Consider the following 19,865-nt stretch of genomic DNA (forward strand, 5'->3'; position numbering starts at 1 on the left):
TTAGCCTATTAGTCTTTTAAAGTTCATTTCTGTTGTTTGCAAAGTTTCATATAATGCTTTGGAAATATATTTGTTTGGCAAAAGCTGTGATTTTGTCATTTACAAGTAATTTCTCAAGGTTCTCTGCGAATAAGGTCAGGCGTAACTGACATGATTATAAACAAAATGAAGTAGCCAGCCGTAATCCAGCCCCTTTGAAAAACACTTCAACAAATTAGGTGAATGTACCTTTTATTCAGTTTTCATGGTCCGTATGCAGTTTCACATTTGTGCAAATCTTTTCCCTCTATCTTAAATAAAGAAAACTGAAACCACTGATAAGGAAGTGTAGCAAGAGAATCCAAAGAAAAAAACTACCATCTTGGACAAAATAAAATGGAACAGCAAACCCCCACCCCCATCATGGTCAATATACTGCTGTAAATATTTATTTCACGCTGGGTCCGGCCCAGGTTTATAATATTTCAGATCTCTGTATAGTGGCAATACTTGTAGGCCGAGATTTTGAATTATTAACTGGCGATTGTTAGCCGGATTTTTGACTCAGTCAAGGATTTGTCCGTACAGTCGATTGTCCACGCTGGTTAAATTGAAATATATCGCGAGTCTGAGCGCGATGTCATAAAGCTATTAGTATATGTTATTTTCCTTTCGCTTGTCCAGGTTTTGTTTATGTCACGTACTACCGTATTTCATAAAACGAAACCAAAGACCCACATAACATCGTGTAGGTTAAAAGGCCGTTGCTTCACAAAGAAGTCAGCATTCAACGTCGCACGAAACCTTGTGGTAGTGAAATTCACGTTTCAACTGCGTATTTAGTAACTTTCGCCAAAATGCAAGACACACCAGCGCGCAAGGTCGCGAGGAATCACTCCAGCTTTGTTCTATCCTTTAATCTGATTAGCCAACATAAAAACAAAAGGTTTTACGTCACGGAAATCGTTCTGCCGCTCGGGTTCGCAGACGTTACTTTTGGGTGGAGAGAAGCGACGACCGGAAATACGCCTGTGTCCGCAGGCTAGGGAATTAGGAGAACAAACGAGAAGGAAAATAAAAATATATATATGCATTTTTCCCCCCTCATCGGCGGGATTAAAGTTCTGGATTTTGGATTCTTTGACTGTTGGACTCAGCCTCGTACCCAGGCCAGTTCGCACTACCCGAGTTACCAGAGGAGGCTTGGAACCGAGTGCGATTTCAGGCACGCGACGAAGTGGTAAGACTTGGAAGGTAATGGCCCTGAAAACTACAGTCGAGCCAACAAAAGCGTAATAGGGTGTGATCTATTCAGGCCTTTTACGTCTTATTCAAAGAAATATGGAGATAAATGACTTCAGATGACCAAGAAGACACCTGACATCAGTAAATCTGAATCTTTTAAATTTATTTTGCTATACTTAGTTACACTCTCCATTGGAGTAAATGCTTGCCAGCCATATCATTAAAGAGTTCGGTTCTTAAGGAAACATGCTAACCAACAGTTATGATGTTCCATTGCTAATCAAATGAACAAAACCTAAACGATGTACTCTAGAATATCATCCATGCATTAACTGGTTAACCACTGGGGCTATATACGAACTATTCTTTATAGAAGTACTTTTTGACCATCAAATCAACTATAACATTCCCAGTAGGATCAGCAAGTTTGGCCTTTACTTCATCGGGGTGGAAATTCTTATTTGTTTGATATCGTAGGTTTGGCTTGTCGCTAAGTACGATCGTTTTCACAATCTCTGCGACTTCCTTGACATCTTGGATCACCTTAAAGGCCATTGGCCATAAGTTTCCTGTGACAACTTGAAGCAGTTTTGAAGACTCTTCGTCAGCAGTTGGCTTGTCATATTTCTTGTGCCAGGCTTCCATGTTTCCACCTAATGCTGTTCCAACGGGACCTGGTTCAAGAATAGAACACCTACCAGGGGTAAAGAAAGGTTGTATGGCTAGTTAGAAGGTTGTGGAGATTACATCTTCTTTAATAAAGTTGTAATACAGTGAAACCTCGATAAGGGGGGGGGGGGGGGGGGGGGACTCAAGGGAGAGACAAAATTTGTTCGCTATAACGAGGTTTCTTTATTTTGAACTTCTTTATCATATGTTTTACAATTATTGGGATAAAGAAAATCATTCGTTATGCCAAGGACTTCGTTATTGCTGCCGGGCATCAGCCAGCAGCACACCACATTCTTGTAGTAGAAATAGCCGAACTACTCCCTAAAGAACCCTGAAAACACGCTTTGCCTCGGTTGGACTCAAAGTCTTCGTAACCGAGCGTTCTTGTCAAATGAGAAACTAAGCGCACGCTGTTAGCCCTAAAAAGTTTTAAGAGAATACACCGCGTGCTTAGCGACCGCGCCTCAGTATTTGAAGAAAACGTACGCGGGTAAAAACGAATGCGATACTGTTTCAATTATTCTGGTAAAAGGTTTTTCTCCACCGGATTCCGTCTTAAATGATCTACATAACTCTTCAGATCGTACCCAGCCTCTTCCAATAATTGCTGAAGATCTGGAAATTTAATGTATACGATATTGGCGCAATATCTTACAGCAAAAATAAACTTTAAGTAAACTAGAATAAAACCAACTCATAACTGGTTTTCTAAGAATAACAAACTGACCCAGTCTAGCATGGTTTGCCTGTGTTCGCTTTTGTAAGTACAGCAGCGGTATAAACAAAAGGCTGCCACAAAAGTAGCCATAAGGTAGTAAGCCAGGGCAGGACATGTTACAGATCTTACAGTTGAGGCCTTAGTTCTGTTTCTTATCTGCAAACTATTAAAGCGAGTAGCACCGTAAAGCTCATTGCAGGGTATTCCAGAAATATCAACCTATACCCAGGTCTAGAATGGTTTGCCTGTGGCCTCCAACGTCCTGGCTCAAGTTGTTTAAAAGTTGGATAACGCTATCCAATGGATGCGTTTTGTACAAATCCTAATAATTTCCCGAGCCTTAAATCTGTATCAGCTAGAGAGTGTAATTGAGTTCCCTTATACTTATCCGCTGGATAGTGTGATTTATTCGTAAGTTGAAAAGAGCTATCCAACATTTGAACATTAACTTTGGTCTACTTTACCTGATATTAAAATGAAGCAAGGTTGGAGCCATTGCTTCAGTAAGGCCCTCCATTGCAAACTTTGAAGACGCGTAAATCTCATTGAAAGGTACTCCAACAATTCCAATATGGCTGCTGTTGTTAATTATACACCCGCTCCTTCTCTCTTTCATGCCTGGCAGCACAGCTTGGATCAGTCGCAAGGTACCAAAGAAGTTCACTTCAAACAATTCCTTGGCCATGTCCACTGGGACACACTCCATTATGGTTAACAATGCTACTCCAGCATTGTTGACTGTTGAGCATCAAGGTATTATTTACTGTTAGTTTTGTTACCAGGCCCACCTGGTTCATTATAACAGGGGAGAAGAGTGGAGGGGGAGTGATGGAGATCCAAATATCTCGCCTCCTGCACCTTCAATCCCGGTCATAATTTGTTGAAACATTTCCGGAAAACACAACATCAACTTAGTCGGTTCATGAATACACGTGTTGCTTCCCTATCCTCCCCTCCCTCAAAGTTGGTTTCACGCATTTGCTTGGGCATAAACGTCTTCCATTGAAAGAAAAGGGATGGAAAACTTTGCAAGCGCTTCAGTTATGACCGGGAACGCAATCCAGGTCATAATTTGTTGAAACACTTCCGGAAAACACAACATATTCATTAATTAAAACTTAGTCGTTTCATGAATGCACCCTCCGGCTTTCTTTACTGTTGGTTTCACGCGCTTGCTTGGGAATAAACGTCTTCGACGTCAACATTGAAAGGGAAGGGAAGGAAAACGTGGGAAGCGTTTGAACAATTAAGATCGGGAATGTTGAATTTCCCGGTTTCCACCCTCCTTTTTTTTCTTGCCTCTCTTTTTTATGGTCCTTTCGTCTACTCACTGCAAAATGTTAAGCACTGACACGCATGCGTAATTGTTTCGTCGACGATTCCCTTCTTCCAGCTTTCTACCTTTTATTTACTTTATTTGCCCCCGGCGTAATAGGCAACGCCTACTTTATATTCCTGTTGTGATTTCGTAACCCCTACTTTGCATATTGCTTGGTCATGCTTATATTGTTTGTCCTAGCTCAATCTGACAAAGTCAGAAATCCTTATTGTTGCGACGCGAGTTTCACATTCACAAAAACTTTAAAAAAAAAGGTCACAATTATGCAGCTCAAACATTTTTCAGTCTCTTTTAAGCGAACTCAAACTAACTTCTATGATTGTTTTGAAATTGCGGGCTATATAAAATCCACGTTGTCTATTGCGAATTAAATTGCCCCGGGTCAGCAATTTTCAACAGGAGCCGAGAAAGCAGTAAGCTAGAGAACATCCGTCGATTACTTATGTTTGAGCTCTTTCAACAGTTAGAGTCAGGGCTTCCAAAGGAGCTACCAGCCCTTTCGTATTGCGAGTCCTGTCGCGTTATCGCGCCTGCATGAGACTGCGCAAAAATTCGTTAGACTATAGCGAGGTCGATGCAATTCGATACAGTACTGAAAAGGAACTTTTAAATTGTCAAAAGGACAAAACTATTAATGTCAGGAACCACTTACACAACACATCAATTTTCCCTTCAGCGTCGAGCACCTCTTTAACAACCTTCGTGACTGATTCATCACTGCACACGTCCATCTGTTTGATAATCAAAGTGTCTCCAAGTTGATCCTTCCCTTCTTCCTCCAGTTGTCCTTTCTTCGCCAGATTTCGCATGGTGGCGTAAACCTTGAAGCGTTTCTCGGCATCTTTAGCGAGAAGCACAGCGGTAGCGAGTCCAATGCCGCTGGAACAACCAGAGATGAGCACGATTTGGAGAGACATGTCTTTTTTGATCTGGGGATCCTTATAACCACGAGAGGTCGGGGTCAGACATAGATTTGCATATTGGTCTTTCTTTTTTGTAAAAAAAATAAAAACAATTAGAGCGTGACACGAACGCAAGAAACTATGTGTCACAAACAAATTAAATAGGCACCAAATAGGATGTGTACGCAACGAGGAGCTCTTGAACCCCCCTTCAGAAGAAACGGAACTTAAAAAGAAAAAAAAGCAATAAAAGAGAGAATTAGAAAGACAACTTAAGGATAAAAGACACTTAAAAAACTTTCTTAGCTTTACTTAAAGAAGTTTCGTCACGGAATTTCTCAAAATTCAAACAGAGGACGGAACTGCCACCTAACTGGGTGAAACATGAATAACCGTTCGAAGAAGCTAACGTATACATTTTTTTTTTTTTTAGCTAACGTATACATGACACAGCAAACTGAATACAAAAGAAAGGCGCAGATGAACAAACTTGAAGAAGATATTGAAAAGGATTGCAATTGTGGTTTTGAAGATTTGTTAGCCTCTTAGTCTTTTAAAGTTCATTTCTGTTGTTTGTAAGAAGTGACGAATGGTCTTTGCGAGCATTCGCGAGCTTGCGAGCACTGCTGTGATTTTTTTGCAAGCGCGAGCAGAGATACAAAAGTTTGCTTTTCGAGTAGCGAGCAGTTTAGAGAGTACAACTCGCGAGCAGCGAGCACTTCTTATATTTTCCGCTTGCAGCAATCCATATGGAAATCCTTTTCTTTAAAATAAAACAGAAAATAATTTAAAACGGAGTTTAGCCTGCGTAGCAAGCGTTTCCAATCGAGTTATTTGCGCGAAAGTTAGAGCGGAAGCGAAAAAAAAAAAAGGTGGAAGGGGGAGTGGGAGGTTTCTTCTTTCCCCTCCCCCTCCTCTGTCATTCCTTTTTTCTTTTGCTCTCGTCCCGACGTTCTCGACGAACTCGCACGCAAACGCTTGCTACGCAGGCTAAACGGGGTTTTAATTTAGAGCGCATCAAGTTCTTTGAAGCTAGGTTGAGTGACACCTTATCGAGATCTAACCAATTACAGTCGCGTTTGATGCCAAATGACGTTACATTTTCGCTTCACTTCATCACGCACGTGTTCGTGCGGATCAGAAAGCAAAGGTCACAAGAAGAACAACCATAGTCGTATTTAGTAACTCTCGCCAAAATCCAAGACACACCAGCTCGCAAGGTCGCGAGGAATCACTCCAGCTTTGTTCTATGCGTTAATCTGATTAGCCAACATAAAAAAAAAAAAAAACGTTTTACGTCACGGAAATCGTTCTGCCGCTCGGGTTCGCAGACGTTACTTTTGGGTGGAGAGAAGCGACGACCGGAAATACGCCTGTGTCCGCAGGCTAGGGAATTAGGAGAACAAACGAGGAGGAAAATAAAAAAGTATATATGCACTTTTCCCCCTCATCGGCGGGATTAAAGTTCTGGATTCCGGATTCTTCGACGGTGGGACTTAGCCTCGTACCCAGGCCAGTTCGCGCTATCCGAGTTACCAGAGGAGGCTTGGAACCGAGTGCGATTTCAGGCACGCGACGAAGTGGGCACATAACATTGAGGGCATACAACATAGTGGGCAATCGACATGGTGGATACGCGACATAGTGGGCACGCGACGAAGTGGTAAGACTTGGAAGGTAATGGCCCTGAAAACTACAGTCGAGCCAACATAAATGACACTCAAAAAGCGTAATAGGGTGTGATCTATTCAGGCCTTTAACGTCTTGGAGATAAATGACTTCAGATGACCACGAAGACGCCTGACGTCAGTAAATCTAAATCTTTCAAATTTATTTTGCTATACTTAGTTACACTCTCCATTGCAGTAAATGTTTGCCAGCCATATCATTAAAGAGTTCGGTTCTTAACAACAACAACAACAACAACAACAACATAAGCTTTATTTGCATGACTATAATTATGTAGTTACAGTATTGCAAAAGCTTTAACATAAAGTTACAATCTATCACAAGGATGATGCATTGAATCAAGTGTCATCAGCATGATTTGATAACAAATTAGTACGTAAATCATTACATAATGAGACAAATTTCAACAAATGTGAATTTACGGAAAAATTCTGTGAATTCATCAATTTAATTATTAATTCTGTGTAAGATAGCTGATTAACGTCGACAAAATTTTGTTGGATTTGATTGTAGAATTTCTCCCTTGGGATTGAATATTTTAGACAATGGAAGAGAAAATGAAATTCGTCTTCAATTATACCAGAGTTACAAATAGGGCAGAATCTATTTGATTATATCTTCCAGTTTCAATCATGAGTTTGTGTTTACTTATACGAATTTTCACTAAGTCTTTCCTATTGGCTGAATTTCTAATTAAGTCTAGATAACCTTAAATTTATAATCATGTTTAAATAAGCTGTAAAGTTGTAGTTTCTTAGAATGATGGATTGTATGTTGCCAATATGTCATATATTTTTGTTTTATTATATCTATATAGTGTTTGATCTTAGCTTCACTTAAATTATTAGGATCAAAATCAGGAAGGTCATAATATTCAGATATTTTCATAAGATTATGGTAACATGCTAAACATATATGATGTTCCATTGCCAATCAAATGAACAAAACCTAAACGATGTACTCTAGAATAACATCCATGCATCAACTGGTTGACCATGCAAACTATTCTTTATCGAAGTACTTTTTGACCATCAAATCCACTATAACATTCCCAGTAGGATCAGCAAGTTTGGCGTTTACTTCATCGGGGTGGAAATTCTTATTTGTTTGATATCGTAGGTTTGGCTTGTCGCTAAGTACGATCGTTTTCACAATCTCTGCGACTTCCTTGACATCTTGGTTATGCTTAAGGGCCATTGGCCATAACTTTCCTGTGAAGGCTTGAAGCAGTTTCGAAGACTCTTCGTCAGCAGTTCGCTTGCCATATTTGTTGTGCCAGGCTTCCATGTTTCCGCCTAATTCTGTTCCAACGGGACCTGGTTCAAGAATAGAACACCTACCAGGGGTAAAGAAAGGGTGTGTGGCTATTCAGAAGGTTATGGAGATTACATCTTCTTTAATAAACTTGTAAATACAGTCAAACCTCGATAAGGAGGGGGGGGGGGGGGTGTCAAGGAAATGACAAAATTTGTTCGCTATACCGAGGTTTCTTTATTGTGAACTTCTTTATCATATGTTTTACTATTACTGGGGTAAAGAAAATCATTCGTTATACCAAGGACCTCGTTATATAGAGGTTCATTATATTGGGCCGGGTAGTGCGTGCTATAGAAGGTATAGTTTAGTTTAAGCAACGTATTCAACTTAGATGAAATGCACAGTGTTACTTCATGGAATTTGTAGGTCCACAAAAGAATCTGGGAAACGTTAGAGGGAGGAAAAACGGCAAACGAGTAGCTCTGGGAACGAGGCTGCGCAGCTCATGAAGTTTGTTAAAGCTGTAGAAAATGGCGAAAAAATTCCACACGTTAAGCGTAGAAGAAATAGCCGAACTACTCTCCAAAGAACCCTGAAAACAAGCTTTGCCTCGGTTGGATTTAAAGTCTTTCTAACCGAGCGTTCTTGTGAAATGAGAATGTTAGCCCTAAAAAGTTTTAAGAGATATACACCGCGTGCTTAGCGACCGCGCCTCAGTATTTAAAGAAAACGTACGCGTGTAAAAACGAATGCAATATTGTTTCAATTATTCTGGTACAAGCTTTTTTTTCTCCTCTGGATTCCGTCTGAAATGATCTACCTAATTCTTCAGATCGTACCCAGCCTCTTCCAATAATTGCTGAAGATCTGGAAATTTAATGTATACGATATTGGCGCCATCTCTTACAGCAAAACTATAAACTTTGAGTAAACCAGAATAAAATCAACTCATAACTGGTTATTCTAAGACTACCAAACTGACCCAGTCTAGCATGGTTTGTCTGTGTTCGCTTTTGTAAGTACAGCAGCGGTTAAACAAAAGGCTGCCACAAAAATAGCCATAAGGTAGTAAACCAGGGCAGGACATGTTACAGATCTTACAGCTGAGGCCGTAGTTCAGTTTCTTATCTGCAAACTATTAAACTGAGTAGCACCGTAAAGCTCATTGAAGGGTATTCCAGAAATATCAACCTATACCCAGGTATAGAATGGTTTGCCTGTGGCCTCTAACGTCCTGGCTCAAGTTGTTTAAAAGTTGGATAACGCTATCCACTGGATAAATCTCTATTAGCTAGAGTGTGTAATTGAGTACCCTTATACTTATCCGCGGGATAGTGTGATTTATTCGTAAGTTGGAAAGAGCTATCCAACATTTGAACATTAACTTTGGTCTACTTTACCCAGCGGGGGGGGGGCCACGACTTAGCGAAATTTCGTGTACCTATGATCCACCGATTTATGACATCACATCCGGTTGCAGAGTTGCTGCTCTGTTTTCGCGCGAAGCACAAAGATGGACGCCCGATGCTATTTGGTTTCCTCGTCATTTTTACCCACAGGCTAACGGAATTATGTATCTTGAATGCCGAGAATACTAAGAAGGTATATAGCCGGCCTTTCAAGCAAATGTCATGACCAAACAAAGAAGTTTTAGTATTATTTTAACGATAAATATCATGCAGCTGCGAGGAATGTCATGGCGAGTCTTGCGATGTTTCAAAACGAGTGTCGTTAACGTTTTTCGGCTGTTGCGGCCTATGATTTAGAGAAGTCATCAATCAAAATATAATTTCCTAAGCGGAATAGAATGGGGAAAACGCTGATGGCCACAGTTGAAAGTGTTCACCGCTGGAAGGCTGGATCACGCCCCGTAAAGTTTCAGAAACTTCCACTCAACTGCATGGTTTTGAGGAATGTCATGGTGAGTCTTTCGCTGTTTGTAATCGAGCGTCACTCAAGAGTTTGGCTTTCGCGGCTTCTGATTCATCAAAGTCATCAATCAAAATTGCCTATCCTGAGTAAAATTCCGTGGAGAAAAAGCTTATAGTCACAGTTTAAAGTGTTAACAGCTGGAAGGCTTTATAACTCGGCGTAAAGTTGCTGCAAGGGCTCAGTCTTCTCCTCTTCGAAGACCCTCTTGCATGATGTCGCATAGATAAGGTTAGTAGGTTTGCTGATTTTTCTTTTAGTGCACGTGAGAGAATTACCAGGAGCGTAGAGTAGCGAAATATTAGAGTTATTCAATGTTAGAGCGTGAGCTTTTATAGATTAGATAATTTTTTAAATGATTGATGAAGGGGAATTCTTAAAGAACAGGTGGTTACTATTAGAAAAGGGCAGTAAAACATCCGAAAGAACCACCCTTTTTCTCACAGCACTTTCTACTGGATCTCTAAAACTGTATTTTATTGTGTAAGAAACACATAAAATAGAAAAAATGTGACAGAGAATAGACCGTTTGCTTTGGGAGGTGGTGCCCCAGGAGAGGTGGAGATATTAAGAGGGCCTACACCAAGAAGAACAATATTATAACAAAAACAATAATCTTGTTGATCAATTACTAATACTAGTAGCCTTTTTTGAGTACGATAGTATACCAGAAAGATACCACATGCCTGCAATTGCTGTGATCATAATTTATTGTTTTAAAGGGGGGCATGCAAGGTTTTTGCTTAGGAGATTTCAGGGGTGGTAACAGCACACCTACACTGTATGACAGAGTGCATTGTTGCTTATGGGGGATTGTGAAACTTAATGACAGCAAACTTAATTTGCACAGATAAGCAAAATTGCATTGCCAGTTATTTTCTCTCTGTGTGGTAGGGGATAGACAGTTCAATTACATGTGAAGGACTGGAAGTACCAGTATATTTTTGGCCAATTTTCCCTCGCCGAGACTTTTTAATAAGGTTGACAGTGGTCTTCTTTTATTACAATGTTGAATGGCATGCCTGAGGGAGAGGGGTATGTACCTGTAGCTGGTGGGGCAAAAGGGAGTATCCAACAGAGAGTTCAAACCTTTTTAGGACAAACAGTCAGCCAGTGCAGCTTTGAGTGAGCCAGTGATCATTTTTTTTCTTTTGGCCATACATGGACAGTATTTTTATCTTTTGCTTTATACTTCAATTTAAATTTTTTCCTGTGTTTTTGGGTATGAAAATGTATGATAATGAGTATGACACAAAGGAAACTAAAATTATCCAGGGATAAAATTGAACCATAATAATAATGATATACAGCTGTGTATAATTAGTATGTATACAACAGTTTTTCTTCTAGTGTTAAAGGAAATACTGAAATTTAATTCACCTACTTTATTTGATTGATCAATGATATTATTATTGTTCTAAAAAAAAGAAACATCAAAATATTTTCAATAAATTACATGTATGAATTTTAGAAATGTGCAAACCAGCCCTGAGACATTCAAGCTGTATTTATTTCCTTTTTCCAAATAAATATCCACAATCCTTGTTATTGACTAACATCCTTTGATCCTGTATTTGGCTCAAAATCTTAGTGTTTGGATTCACAATGCATTTTTGATTCTTTTCCAGTATCTACTGAAAAATACAGTCAAATATATACCATCTCTTCTTAGTTGTATCCTTGACAACAGGCTTTCAATGCAATGTTCAAGTTGTTTTAACACACAATCCCCCAACAAGTGAAGGTCTAGGAAATATTGGGTAAATGTAGATAATTATAAACATCTTTTTTGGGTCAAAAAGTGTTTACACTCCTATTTCAATCTTCAAACAGCCTGATTTGCATAAAAAGAGTGTTTTTTTTTATTGTTCAGTAGCTCTCGGCTCAAGTTCATATCTTGATCCCATCAATGTATCTTCAGTTTTTACCAGAGGTTTCAGTGGTTTCAAAACAAGTCAGTGACCACCGGAGTTCCATTGGCTACTTGATTGTATGTTGCCAGCAATTCCAGTGCCCCCAGCCTCCAGATTCGGCGGCCTACTTTAAAACATTTTGAAACCCCTGAAGGTTATCTACTGACGGTGAGCTAGTATAATTTTACAAAGGAACCCTACCAAAGGATCAGAAAGCCAAGCCAAGTAGTGTAGGATAAAGACTGATCATCTCAAAACCCACTCCCTATTCCATGGCACATCTCTGATATTTAGTACAAAATGTTTCAACATGGGTGTTAAAGTAACAGTAAAGAGGGGTTTCAGGTGTAGCCTCTTGTCTTTGTTTTATTTTTCTGATTTGCTACAACCTTTGCTCCTCTGTAGGGAAAGATGGTTTGGCAAAAGAAAAGCAGAAGACAGTTTGATCAAAGGATTTATTAATTCACATTTTGCTATTCCATCTGTTAAGAGGATTTTCTAACCAGGCCCGGGTTGCTCGAAGCATGGTTAGTGCTAACCAGCGTTAAATACCATTGAAACCTATACATTTTGATACCTCTTAACCAACGGTTAGCGCTAACCAGGCTTCAAGCAACTGGCCCCAGATCATTAAAATAGTCTGGAATTTATTAAAGCTGAAAATACATGCTGTTCTTGTGGTTCCTTTAAAAGACAGCCTTAAATAAATTGCAGGTCTGAAAAATGGAGTTGTAGATAAGCTCATCTGGCTATGTTAATTTTTGATAATCTTTTTTTCCATCAAATTTAATTACTAGTAAAAACCTGCATCCAAGAACATGTATTTTCCCAAGTTAGCCTAAACAAGTCAGGTTCTTAAAGAAAAACTAATTAGCACAGATTTAGGCTGTTTAGGTTCAGTCTCAAATAGGTTCTTATTTTCTGAAAAAAAATACTTTGTAGCTTTGAGCTAAAAGTATTTAGTGGCATTCAGCTCTTTCCTTAGTATATGTAAAACCTGTATGCCATCACATTGCAGTCAGAGTAATAATAAATATTATTAGACACCTATGTCTCAAAAGAGGACCCTGAATGTTGACTTATCTTACTTTCCCAAGTGTACACTGTGCAGAAGCTTTTTCTAAGAGATTTTATAAATAATGGTAATAGAACTGAGGGGAGTCCAATTCAGTCTGTAATCATACAAGTGTTACAAACTTGGACAACCGCGAAGCAGGAGTCAGATTTGTTTAATCGTGAGTATGGTTACAGATTGAATTGGACGACACAGAGTCCTGTTACCAATTAATAATTATAACTGTTACAATGTCCAAGAAAATAGATGCATTCCTTTTTGGCGAAAGAGTGTTTGTTCATACCAAATGTCCAAAGTAAGGGAAAATATCACTGGTGGAGACACTGCCTAAATGTTGCATTTTCATCCATTTTGGATTAATCCCCAGTTTGTTTGGGTAAGTGATTGTTGCTATGGTTATCATGATAACTTCTGTGATTGGTGGATTTAGCTGAGTGCATTTAATATGATTGGCTAACATAACTGTTCGATTACAGGCAACTATACACAATGATTAAAGCAAAATAAAGCAGTTAATGCACCAATCAAATTTGAGGAGATTGTGATGGTTATGATTGATAACCTGTTTCAAATTTGAGTGCTCTTTTATAAAGACAGCCTAACTGGAAAATTTTAGCCTGACAGGTTCTTAAAAACCAGTTTCTCAGTTGTGGATTTTTCTGTATCCTTGTTGAGCTTAATACTGCACATCACTATGCTGGGTGTCAGCCAGTCCCTTTTTTGTTTCTCCATGTCAATGAGGTCAGATAGGGATTTACATTAATTTGGTCTTCTAGACCATAGTACCTTTAATAGAAAGCTTTCTTCTCCTAATCGGGATCATATTAACCATCCTGTACTCTGACTGATTAATTGAGGGATGAAGAACACTAAGGGATGAAGTTGTCATAACACAACCACCAACTCTTTCCACAGGAGGAACAGAATGCTTAGGGATGGAAAATAAACATGAGAAACTGACTGAAGTATAGAGAGTATTCACATGACGTCACGGTGGCCATATTAGTGTCCCAAAACAATGAAACAGAGACCATGTTGGTGTCCCAAACTAATAAGCCAAGTGAGTGAATACTCTATTAAATTCAAGGTTAGTTTGGCTTCCTATAGTTGCATCTAGGGTGTTTGCCTTCGTATCTCCAGGGGAAATATGTGCAGCACAGCCTCCCCCCCCCCCCACAGAAACCTTGATTTCTTCAAAGCTGCTTAGTGCAAGATCACTAGTTTCAGTCTTTCCTGTGAAGTCTTACAAAAAAAACTACAGTTAACACATCTAGTTAAAATTTGCTGATCCCTGACAAGAAAATGAATGTCAGGGAAACAGACACTTAGCCTTGAGGTCCTTGAAAGAGAGTTGGCATTTAAAGTCAAGAAATGTCTTACCAAGGACCAGCTTCGAAGCACACCACTGTACACTGGCCTAGACACTGTCAGAGGATTCCATCTAAACAGAATTGACATCCTGAACCAGCTTAACATGATTTCAGTGTCTTCTGTTGCTGCAGATTTTCCATAAACCAGAAAAGTGTATTCCTCGAAATGTCAGCATTCTTCCTTCCTTTTAACTTATTTGACAGTGAGTTGTACTTAACATGAATGTTTTATGGCTCTGTAACAACATTTCTGTCCTCACGAACTTTCACCTCTCTTTACAAGTTGTGTGGTAGATATACTTTTTAATACTTCTTGATATTCTCTTGTTTGTGCTCTTCTGTCATCTATTTTTGTCTTCCCAGCTAAGCAACATAAAATACATAATTTAAACATTAATACCCAGAGGACTAGCCTGTGCCACAGACAGAACTAAACTTCTGGTTAAGTCCCCCTGTGAGACAGCACTGAAGTCCTGCTTCTGGGCACCCCGTGGCCCACCAGTGAACTAGCACTTGCATATGTGCTATGATTGGCCTCTTAAAAATACCATTATCAGTGTGCCAATCAGGTTGAGGGGAATATCAAAACACATTGTGATTGGCGGCCCAGAATATTGGCACAGCTTTGCAGATGTTACTAATGGGCAATAGATTATATCTGCGACACAGGCTACACTGACAACCAGACTTACAGTGTAGGATTTAAATATATATTGTTTATAAATTCAAAAGTAAGCATATATTGAAGTCTTTAAAAATACACAAAATTCATTTTTTATACCTTAGATAATCGTCAGATAAAATAAGGTGCAGTGCAGAATTATGAATGACCCTAACTGACACTTAATTCATAGTATGCAATTTGTATAGGTAATAGCATGATTTGTAGTGATATTTGGCACAAATACCACGAGTGATATTTCAAAATTGTTATACGTAATATCACGAGCCGTTAGGCGAGTGAAATTTGAGACAATTTTGAAATATCACGAGTGGTGTTTATGCCAAATATCACTACAAATCATGCTATTATTTGTTTATACTACTACCCACACAAGGTTTGTAATTTTCACATGTAGGTATTTCAAATTAAACTGAAATACCACTGCTCTAAGCCAATCAAATTGCAGAAATTTCTCATGTAGTAGTATAAACATCAAGAAATACAAGTAATTACCAAGCCAAAATATGTGTTTTGCTGCAGGAAACTTCTAACGTGTTCTAAAGTAACTAGACCTCTTATTGAGTCTCATATTACAGCTCTAGTGATCCCTTCAGACCTCTAAAACAGTTAAAACAGGTGTTTTGTTTTTTCACTTTAATTTCATTCTTTTTTTATTTACTAATTAATTACATAACTATAATTACTGTAAATCGTAGTTTTTTTTTTCAACTGTAAAGGTCAAGAACCAATCAACACATGTTCGGGGGCGATACGTTTTTAAATAAGTGTTGTAGTTATCAGTTAAGATAAGGAGTAATTTCGAACTAGTCATTTTGACAATATGACTTATAGTGCATAAGGGTTTCTTTTCAGGTGCGTTACACTTGCAAGCTTAGAAAAAAAGGAAGGACACAAACTTTCTTGATTTCTCTCAGATAATGACAAATTGGACTACTTTTGGGCTTAAGGCTTGTTCTAAACATAAATCTTCAAAGGCAAATTAAATGCTAAAAATCCAACACTAACCTTCCAGAAGCACGCAACATGTGACTATTTCGAAATTAGTTGAATAGAGCTTTCAGCAACTTTACGTCGAGTGGCAAAACCTTCCAGCTGTTAACACCTTAAACTGTGACCATAGGCTTTTTCTCCACCGTATTTCGCTCAGGATAGGGTATTTTGATTGATGACTTCAGTGAATTAGAAGATGCAAAAGCCAAAGTCTTGAGTGACGGTCGATTAGACAAAGAAAGACTCACCATTACATTGCTCAAACCGTACAGTCGAGAAGAGCTTTCAGCAACTTTACGTCGAGTGCCAAGCCTTCCAGCTGTTAACACTTTAAACTGTGACCATAAGCTTTTTCTCCGCGGTATTTCGCTCAGGATAAGCAATTTTGATTGGTGACTTCGATGAATCAGAAGCCGCGAAAGCCAAACTCTTGATTGACGCTCGATTACAAACAGCGAAAGACTCGCCATGACATTCCTCAAAACCATGCAGTTGAGTGGAAGTTTCTGAAACTTTACGGGGCGTGATCCAGCCTTCCAGCGGTGAACACTTTAAACTGTGGCCATCGGCGTTTTCCCCAATCTATTCCGCTCAGGAAATTATATTTTGATTGATGACTTCTCTAAATCATAGGCCGCAACAGCCGAAAAACGTTAACGACACTCGTTTTGAAACATCGCAAGACTCGCCATGACATTCCTCGCAGCTGCATGATATTTATCGTTAAAATAATACTAAAACTTCTTTGTTTGGTCATGACATTTGCTTGAAAGGCCGGCTAGATACCTTCTCAACATTCTCGGCATTCAAGATACATAATTCCGTTAGCCTGTTGGTTAAAATAACGAAGAAACCAAATAGCATCGGGCGTCCATCTTGCTGCTTCGCGCCAAAACAGAGCAGCAACTTTGCAACCGGATGTGATGTCATAAATCGGTGGATCATAGGTACACGAAACAAGTACTAGGCGCTATTGGAGTCGTGGGCCCCCCCCTGACTTTACCTGATATTAAAATGAAGCAAGGTTGGAGCCATTGCTTCAGTAAGGCCCTCCACTGCAAACTTTGAAGATGCGTAAAGCTCATTGAAAGGTAATCCAACAATTCCAGAATGGCTGGTGTTGTTAATTATACAGCCGCTCTTTCTCTCTTTCATGCGTGGCAGCACAGCTTGGATCAGTCGCAAGGTACCAAAGAAGTTCACTTCAAACAATTCCTTGGCCATGTCCACTGGGACGCACTCCACTATGGTTAACAATGCTATTCCAGCGTTGTTGACTGTTGAGCATCAAGGTATTATTTACTGTTAGTTTTGTTACCAGGCCCACCTGGTTCATCATAACAAGGGAGAAGGGTGGAGGGGGACTGATGGAGATCCAGATATCTCGCTTTCCGCTGCACCTTCAATCGCGGTCATAATTTATTAAAGTTTCGGGAAAACACAACTTAAACTTTGCCCCGTTAGTCGGTTCATGAAAACACGTGTTGCTTCCGTACCCTCCCCTCCCTGAATGTTGGTTTCACGCGTTTGCTTGGGCATAAACGTCCTCCATTGAAAGAGAAGGTAAGGAAAACTTTGCAAACTTTTTAATTATGACCGGGAATGCAATCCAGGTCATAGTTTGTTGAAACACTTCCGGAAAACATAACATATTAAAACATAGTCGTTTCATCATGCACGTATTGCTACCCTTCGGCGCTCTTTAATCCTTTCACTGCTGTATTGACTCCCAACATGGCCGCCTTGTTCTAACTTTTGAGTCTGTGGACAAAAGCCTATGTTGTGACCATTCAAATGAAACCTCTCTCCCTGTACTTTCAAATGGTGCTATTTGTTTCCAAAATTTTACAAAACGAAATTTGGGAATTTTTGTTGAATTTTGCCCTTGGCCACACTTGGCAGTGAAAGGGTTAATGTCGATTTCACGCGTTTGCTTGGGCATAAACGTATTCGACGTCAACATTGAAAGGGAAGGGAAGGAGAACCTGGCAAGCGTTTCAACATTAAGATCGGGAATGTTGAATTTCCCGGTTTCCACCCTCCTTTTTTTTTCTTGCCTCTCTTTTTTATGGCCCTTTCTTCGATTCATTGCAAAATGTTAAGCACTGACACGCATGCGTAATTGTTCCGTCGCCGATTCCCTTTTTTCTCCCGCTTTCCACCTTTTATTTATTCATTTGCCGTAATAGCTGAGGTATCTATTTGCTCTGAAAATAGTTTTCCTATTGTGATTAACGCCTACTTTATATTCCTGTTGTGGTTTCGTAACCCCTACTTTGCATATTGCTTGGTCATGCATATATATATTATTTGTCCTAGCTCAATCTGACAAAGTCAGAAATCTTTATTGTTGAATTTCACATTCACAAACACTAAACAAAAATGGTCACAATTTTGCAGCTCAAATATTTTTTAGTCTCTTTTAAGCGAACTCAAAGAAACTTCGAATTCTACTGTGATTGTTTTTAGTGCGCGCCAAATAAAATCCACTTTGTCGATTGCGAATTAAATTACCACTACCCCGGGTCAGCAATATTCAAGAGGATCCGAGAAACAAGTCATGCAGCTAGAGAACATCGTTTAAGCTTTTTTAAAAGTTAGAGTCATGCCTTTCGAATAGAGATACCAGCCCTTTCGCATTACGCGTCCTGTCGCGTTATCGCACCTCCATGAGCACCCACTTCGTAAACATTCGTTAGACTATAGCGAGGTCGATGCAATTCGATACAGTACTGAAAAGGAACTTTTAAATTGTTAAAAGGACATAACTATCAATGTCGGGAACCACTTACACAACACATCAATTTTCCCTTCAGCGTCGAGCACCTCTTTAACAACCTTCGTGACTGATTCATCACTGCACACGTCCATCTGTTTGATAATCAAAGTGTCTCCAAGTTGATCCTTCCCTTCTTCCTCCAGTTGTCCTTTCTTCGCCAGATTTCGCATGGTGGCGTAAACCTTGAAGCGTTTCTCGGCATCTTTAGCGAGATGCACAGCGGTAGCGAGTCCAATGCCGCTGGAACAACCGGAGATGAGCACGATTTGGAGAGACATGTCTTTTTTGATCTGGGGATCCTTATGACACGAAAGGTCGGGGTCAGTCATAGATTTGCATATTGGTCTTTCTTTTTTGTAAAAAAGATAAAAACAAGATAGGAGCGTGACACGAACGCAAGAAAGTGTGCGTCACAAACAAATTAAATAAAGGCACCAAATAGGATGTGTACGCAAGGAGGAGCTCTTGAACCCCCCTTCAGAAGAAGCGGAACTTAAAAAGAAAAAAAGGAAATAAAGGAGAGAATTAGAAAGACAACTTAAGGATAAAAGACACTTAACAAACTTACTAAGCTTTACTTAAAGGAGTTTGGTCACGGAATTTATCAAAATTCAAACAGAGGACGCGCGGAACTGCCACCTAAATGGTTGAAACATGAATAACCGCTCGAAGAAGCTAAGGTATACATGACACAGCAAACTGAATACAAAAGAAAGGCGCAGAGATGGACAAACTTGAGAAGGTATTGAAAAGGATTGCAATTGTGGTTTCGCAGACTTGTTAGGCTCTTAGTCTAGGTTAGGTTTACGTACCTTTTATTCAGTTTTCATGGTCTGTATGCAGTTTGACATTTGGCGAATCTTTTCCTTCTATCTTAAATAAAGAAAACTGAAACCACTGATAAGGAAGTGTAGCAAGAGAATCCAAAGAAAAAACTACCATCTTGGACAAAATAAAATGGAACAGCAAACCCCTACCCCCTTCACGGTCAATATACTGCTGTAAATATTTATTTCACGCCTGGTCGGGCCCAGGTACATAACATTTCAGATCATTGTATGATGGTGATGCTTGTAGGCCGAGATTCTGAATTATTAACGCCAAGGGATTGTCAGAGATTTTTGACTCAGTCAAGGATGCGTCCGTACAATCGATTGTCCGCGTTGGTTAAATTGAAATATATCGCGAGTCTGAGCGCGATGTCATAAAGCTATTAGTATATGTTATTTTCCTTTCGCCAAAGCGATTAGTTTTTCCAGGTTTTGTTTATGTCACGTACTACCGTATTTTCTAAAGCAAAACCAAAGACCCACATTTATTTAT

At 39.4% G+C, this 19,865-nt stretch overlaps 2 protein-coding genes across 3 annotated transcripts; both read right to left on the reverse strand.

The window, feature by feature from the left end:
• Nucleotides 1-1,362: 1,362 nt before the first annotated feature.
• On the reverse strand, nucleotides 1,363-4,929 carry LOC140954073 (retinol dehydrogenase 8-like). Its single transcript, XM_073403476.1, has 3 exons — nucleotides 4,606-4,929; nucleotides 3,079-3,352; nucleotides 1,363-1,918 (listed from the first exon to the last, which is right to left on the reverse strand). Exons 1-3 carry the CDS (start codon nucleotides 4,868-4,870, stop codon nucleotides 1,585-1,587), a joined length of 873 nt encoding a protein of 290 aa, XP_073259577.1. The 5' UTR covers nucleotides 4,871-4,929; the 3' UTR covers nucleotides 1,363-1,584.
• Nucleotides 1,363-18,872, reverse strand: LOC140954072 (retinol dehydrogenase 8-like). 2 transcript variants are annotated; one of them, XR_012167483.1, is made up of 4 exons: nucleotides 18,556-18,872; nucleotides 16,767-17,040; nucleotides 7,493-7,880; nucleotides 1,363-1,519 (listed from the first exon to the last, which is right to left on the reverse strand). XR_012167483.1 is itself a non-coding variant. In XM_073403475.1 (3 exons), the coding sequence occupies exons 1-3, from the start codon at nucleotides 18,869-18,871 to the stop codon at nucleotides 7,547-7,549; spliced, it is 924 nt and encodes a 307-aa protein (XP_073259576.1). In that variant the 5' UTR covers nucleotide 18,872; the 3' UTR covers nucleotides 6,874-7,546. The 2 variants fall into 2 exon arrangements, 1 of the variants encoding a protein (XP_073259576.1); XM_073403475.1 differs by lacking the exon at nucleotides 1,363-1,519 and having other exon boundaries at nucleotides 6,874-7,880.
• Nucleotides 18,873-19,865: the final 993 nt, after the last annotated feature.

This window comes from Porites lutea, chromosome 12, assembly GCF_958299795.1.
Source record: "Porites lutea chromosome 12, jaPorLute2.1, whole genome shotgun sequence".
Classification (NCBI taxonomy): Eukaryota; Metazoa; Cnidaria; class Anthozoa; order Scleractinia; family Poritidae; genus Porites; species Porites lutea.

What these genes read in the sequence shown, in the direction of transcription:
- LOC140954073 (XM_073403476.1), bottom strand. Translation starts at nt 4,870, where the DNA reads ATGTCTCTCCAAATCGTGCTCATCTCTGGTTGTTCCAGCGGCATTGGA. An exon ending in AGGGAAAATTGATGTGTTGT is followed by an intron (nt 3,353 to 4,605) that starts GTAAGTGGTTCC and finishes GATGCTCAACAG; the next exon opens with TCAACAATGCTGGAGTAGCA. An exon ending in TTGCTTCATTTTAATATCAG is followed by an intron (nt 1,919 to 3,078) that starts GTAAAGTAGACC and finishes TACCCCTGGTAG; the next exon opens with GTGTTCTATTCTTGAACCAG.
- LOC140954072 (XM_073403475.1), bottom strand. Translation starts at nt 18,871, where the DNA reads ATGACTGACCCCGACCTTTCGTGTCATAAGGATCCCCAGATCAAAAAA. An exon ending in AGGGAAAATTGATGTGTTGT is followed by an intron (nt 17,041 to 18,555) that starts GTAAGTGGTTCC and finishes GATGCTCAACAG; the next exon opens with TCAACAACGCTGGAATAGCA. An exon ending in TTGCTTCATTTTAATATCAG is followed by an intron (nt 7,881 to 16,766) that starts GTAAAGTCAGGG and finishes TACCCCTGGTAG; the next exon opens with GTGTTCTATTCTTGAACCAG.